Below are 6,311 nucleotides of genomic sequence, written 5' to 3'. Positions count from 1 at the left end.
TGACCAAGAGATGAAGGGCCAGCTCTGCAGCGTGGGGTCTGCTGGAGGTCTGATGCATGTACGGTCCGCAGGGTAAGAGTGGTCCTCTCCATTCCATTGCCGTTCCTGCGGCCACTCAGTCATCTACTCCACTTATATTTACTGAGGGTCTCCTATGTGCCAGGCACAGGCAAAGATGGGTAAGACGTGACCAATGGTTATGACGTAGCCAACTCAGAACTACTGCAGAAGGGTGGTCCAAGTGGGGGCCTAGAAGAACAAGTAAATAGCCTGGGAGACGGGACAAAAGAGGCAGCATTTAAATTGGGCATTGAAGGATAAGTAGAAGTTTGGCTTCCAGGTGGGGTCTGGGAATGCTGGGCATTCTGAGAAATCTGGGAAATTTAAGAGGGTTAGTAGAGAGCTAGCATGCTGGGTGGGAGCAGGGGAGAGGGAAGGAAGTGGAAAACCAGGAAGTTGGAAGTTGGTTGGGGCCAGATTGTGAAATATGGCACATGGACGAGAAAGACCCTATCCTGTGGTCAGTGGGGAAAGAGGTGTAATGAACAACCAGGTCTGCTTTAGAAAGACAGGGGCACAAAGGTCGGATCTGAATGGGGAGAGAAGAGACCAGCCGTATGAACCCTTCTAGGGTTCATTTTCCTCCTGAGGAAAACGAGGAGCATTGTTTATGTGTGTCTGAGATTGTTTTGAGGCTTGAGTGGGAACGCACTTCCCGTGTAGACAGGGTGACACGAAAATATAAGGCTTCACTGGGCTCCATTGCAGACGCCTTGGCCTGGCAGTCAAGCGCGTGGGCTTTGCTGTCTCTTGGAGTCGGGTTTGTGTCCGGCCACGTTAGGCAGCAGATGTGGAATCTAGGCAAAACGGAGGATGGCAGGAGGGGTTGCATAGCGCCGTGGGGATGAAATGTTGTGCCGTGTGGGAGGGTGGCGGCGCCTCTGGTGGGCGATGGTCTCTCACCCTGACACCGGGAAGTGGGCGCTGGCACAGTCTGAGCCCAGCTTTGGGCAGGATGAGCCTCAGGTGGCCCCCAAAGATATGGCGGATGTCCAGGTGAGAATGGCAGCCAGCTCAAGCCCAGCTCTGCTCTCCCTCGCCAAGGAAGGGCCAAGAGGCCCAGGGGGCGCTAGGCCAGGAGAAGGGGAAGGCAGGGGGCCCGGCCAGAGGCAGTTAGGACGCTGGAGAGGCTGGCTTTCCCCTCCGGGCTGGACCGGAGCGGTGGAGGCAGGGCGAGTAGGGGCGACCCCAGATGTGGCAAACTTGGCGCGGGCGGACGGGCGGGCGGGAGGCGGGTCGGTGCGGGGCGCCCCGCCCTGCCCTGAGGATGAAGCAATCCCAGCTGGGAGTCTGGCGCGGCAGGGCAAGGGGGGCGCCAGGGTGGCGGGCGAGACGGGAGGAGAGATGGCAGGAAGCCGGGAGGAGCGAGCGGGGGAGGAGATGGTGGAGAGGAAAGGAAAAGGGCGGGCAGGAGGGTGGAGAAAGGGCGAGAGAACCAGAGGACGGCTGGGGGAGGAGAGAGGGGAGGAAGGGAGGGGAGAGGAGAGGAAGAGAAAGGGCTAGGAGGGGAGCGCGGCGAGGATCCCGCGGCGGGCGCAGCGGGCACCTCGGCCGGGCCGCCCCGCGAGCAAGGCGCCGCCATTCCGCTGCTCGGGGCGCCGCCGCCGCCGCCACCGCGCCCGGGGGCCATGCTCCCGCCGCCCCCGCGCCAGCCGCCACCCCAGGCGCGTGCGGCCCGGGGCGCGGTGCGCCTGCAGCGGCCCTTCCTGCGCGGCCCGCTGGGCGTGCTGCGGCTGCTGCAGCTGCTGGCCGGCGCCGCCTTCTGGATCACCATCGCCACCAGCAAGTACCAGGGCCCCGTGCACTTCGCGCTCTTCGTGTCCGTGCTCTTCTGGCTGCTGACCCTGGGCCTCTACTTCCTCACGCTGCTGGGCAAGCACGAGCTGGTGCCCGTGCTGGGCTCGCGCTGGCTCGTGGTCAACGTGGCGCACGACCTGCTGGCGGCCGCGCTCTACGGCGCCGCGACGGGCATCATGATCGACCAGACGCAGCGCCACAGCTACTGCAACCTCAAGGATTACCCGCTGCCCTGCGCCTACCACGCCTTCCTGGCGTCCGCCGTCTGCGGCGGCCTCTGCCTCGGCCTCTACCTGCTCTCGGCGTTCTACGGCTGCTGCCGCCGCTGCCAGGGCAAGCAGGAGGTGGCGTGAGGTCGCCCGCGCCCGCCGCGGCCCCATCGGGGCGGGGGACCCTCCGGAGACCAGCGCCCCAGTCCTTCCTGCTGCCGCTGCCTCGCGCCGGTGCGCCCTGGCACCCTCCCCTTGCCCAGCGTTTCCACTGCCACCCGCGCCCATGAAGCCGACACGCAGGTCCCGCCCGACGACAGCGCTACAGCCAGAGTCTGGACCGCCAGGCGGGACGCGCCGTCTCCGGGGACCAGCGCAGAGCCGCGATCCGAGGGGCGGACGCAGACTCCAGATGGGCCGCCCCGAGGCGAAACCTCGCGGTTCCTCTTCCCCTTCCCTGCCGAGAGCGAGACGTGGACAGGCGCCGCGTAGATCCGGGGGAGGCTCCCAAATTGGAACCAGTCTCACAGCTGCGCCACGGCCCCCTTCCCTCCCGCCCCGCGGTCGGAAGAGCACCCCCTTCCCTGGCCCCTCTTCCAGCCTCCAGTGCTGTAATAGACAGGCGCCAGCCACGGGCGGAGCTGGGGACAGGCCTCAGCTGGTGGCGAGATGAGCGAGGAGTTTGGCTTTAGTTTGGGATTGTGCGGGCATCCTGTGCAGCCCCTTTCCCCATCTCTCGGTGCTTTGATGTTTTGGGGTGGGGCCCATCTGCAGAGGTGGGGACGGGTAGGAAGGGCCGGCGGGCTGTGCCGTTACACCTTGGGAGTTTTCCCTCGCTTCTCCCTACTCCGCCTATGTCCCTGCGGTTTAGCAGGCCAGTCCCAGACACACGCTAACTTTCCTGGCCTCAGTGACACAAGTCTCTTCTCAGCCTTCTTCTCACAAGCTTCTACTCCGCTCACCCCCTACCCCCCAGTATGTTTGCATTGGGAATCCCTCGGCCGCAGAGGAATGTTAGGGTGAGCTCCACCCCTTCTTTTTACAAATGGGGACCCGGAGCCTGCTCTCGGGAACAGCCAGAGTAAGATTAGAATCCGGTCTGTGCGCTCGCAGTCCAGCGCTGTTTGCAGGAAGAGGAGGGGGTGCGCGCGCGGACCGCTGGCTGGGGAGCTACCCTCTGAAAGGGTTTCTAGGCCAACTAAGTTTGTCTACGGTGCTATCTCCCCTTCTTAGAGATTGGCCAGGCTCATTAGCATGTCACAGACTGAGAGTGCCGCTGTCACAGAAGCCCAAGTAATTTAGTTTGCTGTATTAACTGCTTTTGGGCCTGGGCCAGTACTTCCCACCTTAGGGTTCCAAGCAGTCCTGTGCTGTCCCGGGGCTCTCATTCCTCAGGGCCCAACCCATTGGCTGTGTTCTGTTTGAAGATCCGGGGAGCTCCATCCCTTTCCCAGGGAATTTCTCTAGCAGAGGGAGGGACCCACCCCACCCCACCCCACCCCAGTGAGGAAGGAGATTGCTGCCCCTAACCAGCCAGAGACTTAGTGAACTTGAACATTCCTTTACATTGTTGAAGAAATGAAGCCAAGGTTATCCAGATGGTCTAAAGGAAAGTCACCTGTAAAAGATCTGGGCTTTGAACGTGAACAGCTGGGAGGGTGGGTCCCACTCATCAAAGAAGAAAAATCTCTGGAACTGGGGTGAACTGCTGGCTGGGCCTGGAAGGTAAGACCCTTCTTGAGTTTCTGGAAGGGGCCATAGGCATTTGAATAAAAGGCACAGAGCCTTCTTTTTCCTTTTTTTTGAGACAGAGTCTCGCTTTGTTGCCCAGGCTAGAGTGAGTGCCATGGGGTCAGCCTAGCTCACAGCAACCTCAAACTCCTGGGCTCAAGTGATCCTCCTGCCTCAGTCTCCCGAGTAGCTGGGACTACAGGCATGCACCACCATGCCCGGCTAATTTTTTCTATTTTTAGTTGTTTGGCTAATTTCTTTCTATTTATAGTAGAGACGGCATCTCGCTCTTGCTCAGACTGGTCTCTAACTCCTGAGTTCAAGCAATCCTCCCACCTCTGCCTCCCAAATGTTTTTAAAGCTTAGTAGCAGAGGTATTAGGGTTCCCTGTGGAGGTTGTGCAGGTGGTGGTGGGGACAGGGCTGTTGAGCACACGGGTATGTTTTACATCTGTCACCATCAGCACCTGTGTAGCCCTACTATGTGGTGGGCACTGCTCAAAGCATTTGACAGGTATTTATTCTCTCAGTAACCCTACTAAGGTGGCTTCTAATGTTCTTCCCATATTCCACATGAGGAAAACGAGTTCCAGAGAGGTTAAATCATTTTCCCAAGGTCTCTTAGCTAGCGAGGAGCAGTGGAGCTGGGATTTGAAGTCTGGCAGTTTGGCCTTTAAATGGACCAGGCTATGCTATATATAGTAGGCGGTCAGTACATATTGGATACTGTCAATATGGTCACTTAAAATTTTTTTTAATAGTGGGAAAATATAACATAAAATGTACCACCGTAACCATTTTTGAAGTTTTTGTTTACTTGTTAGTTAGTTATTTGTTTTTGTGCCTTTTTTAAGAGAGGGGAAGGGGTTTCCCTTTTTTGCCCAGGCTGGTCTCAAGCTCCTGGCCTCAAGCGATCCTTCTTCCTCAGCCTCCTGAGTAGCTGGGACTATAGGCATGAGCCACTGCATCCAGCTCATCTTAACCATTTTTAAGTGTACAGTTCAGTGGTGTTAAGAACATTCACACTGTAGTGCAACCATCACTACCATCCATCTCCAGAACTTATTCCATCTTGCAAAACTGAAACTCTGTATCTAGTAAAATTGTGGTTATTTTTGTTGTTTTTTCTCTTCTCTGGGGAATCCCAGAACACTGAGTCCCAAGGGTCCCCTGAGTCCTTCATTGCTGAGGCTGGGTCCTGTTGTCATGCTTCAGGAAGAATAACTGTTCCCTGAGCCCCAACCGCTGGTGCCAGCCAGAGCCTGGGGTGGGCTTCTCTGGGACAGTTGGGGTGCCTTGGAAGCCCAGTGACTTTTGTTCTTCTGTTGCAGGTTTCCATGTTGCTGGGGCCATGGAGATTTCCAGGGTTGACCATACCAACTTCTCCCAGGGTCCGCTTCCCTGGGCCAGCCACACCATTCGGGCCTGGGCCAGCAGAAGGTTTTGCAGTCCTCACTGGCAGTGGGGAGAGGAGTGACCTCTGCCCCACAGCTTCCTTTCCATGCCATGCAGTGGGAGAGTTAAGATGGGTGAAGATTGATTTTGCCTTAAATGAAGAGAATTCCTGATTCTCCTTGTGCTATGACTTGGGCATAAGATCGTGGTCACCTGGAACTGAGCTGCGCACCCCTGTACCCTAAACAATGGGTTTGAGTTTGAGCTTTTGTTCTTTTTGTCTTTTTCTAGATCACCATGTAAGTTGCATCCTCAGCTCAGGTCCAGCCCCCTCAGGATCCCCTTCTTACCCCCAGCCCCTGGTGCTGTCTGTGGTCAGGTGACCTTACTCAGGAGCAGATATCTCCTTGGCCTTCGTGGTGCCTCATCCATCCAGACGTGCCTGTAGCATTCCAGAGCTCACTGGCTCTACTAGATGTGCCTTCCCGCTCGGCTTCCAGCGGCTTGGCGGTCCCTCTTTCTGCCAGATGTGAGTAGGACTCGTGAGACGGCCGGCACACCTGCCCTCCCCGTCCAGGTCCTGCGCCATAGGAGTGGCCATCTGACCTGGCCCAGCACTTTTGGATACTGCAGGCAGTCTCAGAGGCCCCCCTCTTTGGACACCAGGACTCAGTCCAGCCCAAGGCCACCTGGGCAGCTCCCAGCCCAAAAGCCTGGGGCTACTTGTAGACCCAGGAGAGGATTTCTACAGCGTTCTGCCAAGGCCAAAAGGGAGGGATGAGGGGGGTTAGGGAGAGGGGACCTATGTGCCTCATTCAGTAGTTTAGTGGTGATTACTAATATGCTTTTCCAAATAAAGTCTGGTTGTCTGATCTCAGTGTCTGTGTCTTCTGTCCTGGTCCTCTATGGTAACCCTGTGTGCCAGGTCCTCCCAGCCCTGCCGCCTGCCTCCTCTCTGCCTCCTGGCTTCCCTTCTCCTTCTAGGGGGGAAAGAAAAAGGAGTTTACAGATTTCCAGTGCAGTTAGGAGCAGGGGACAGGGGTTGCCCGAGGACAGAAACCACAGGGAAGAAAACTGCCTGTGTCTGTCCCTGACTGAGGCTGGAGGGAATTCCAGAGGC

General features: G+C 57.7%; 1 protein-coding gene across 1 annotated transcript; it reads left to right on the top strand.

The window, feature by feature from the left end:
* Positions 1 to 1,503: 1,503 nt before the first annotated feature.
* MARVELD1 (MARVEL domain containing 1) lies at positions 1,504 to 6,063 on the top strand. The gene is made up of 2 exons (XM_076009889.1): positions 1,504 to 3,791; positions 5,128 to 6,063. The coding sequence occupies exon 1, from the start codon at positions 1,689 to 1,691 to the stop codon at positions 2,208 to 2,210; it is 522 nt and encodes a 173-aa protein (XP_075866004.1). The 5' UTR covers positions 1,504 to 1,688; the 3' UTR covers positions 2,211 to 3,791; positions 5,128 to 6,063.
* Positions 6,064 to 6,311: the final 248 nt, after the last annotated feature.

This window comes from Microcebus murinus, chromosome 14, assembly GCF_040939455.1.
Source record: "Microcebus murinus isolate Inina chromosome 14, M.murinus_Inina_mat1.0, whole genome shotgun sequence".
In the NCBI taxonomy this organism is placed as follows: domain Eukaryota; kingdom Metazoa; phylum Chordata; class Mammalia; order Primates; family Cheirogaleidae; genus Microcebus; species Microcebus murinus.
Note: the sequence above shows the minus strand (reverse complement) of the source record. Positions and strands in the feature narration are given on the sequence as shown.

What these genes read in the sequence shown, in the direction of transcription:
- MARVELD1 (XM_076009889.1), top strand. Translation starts at nt 1,689, where the DNA reads ATGCTCCCGCCGCCCCCGCGCCAGCCGCCACCCCAGGCGCGTGCGGCC.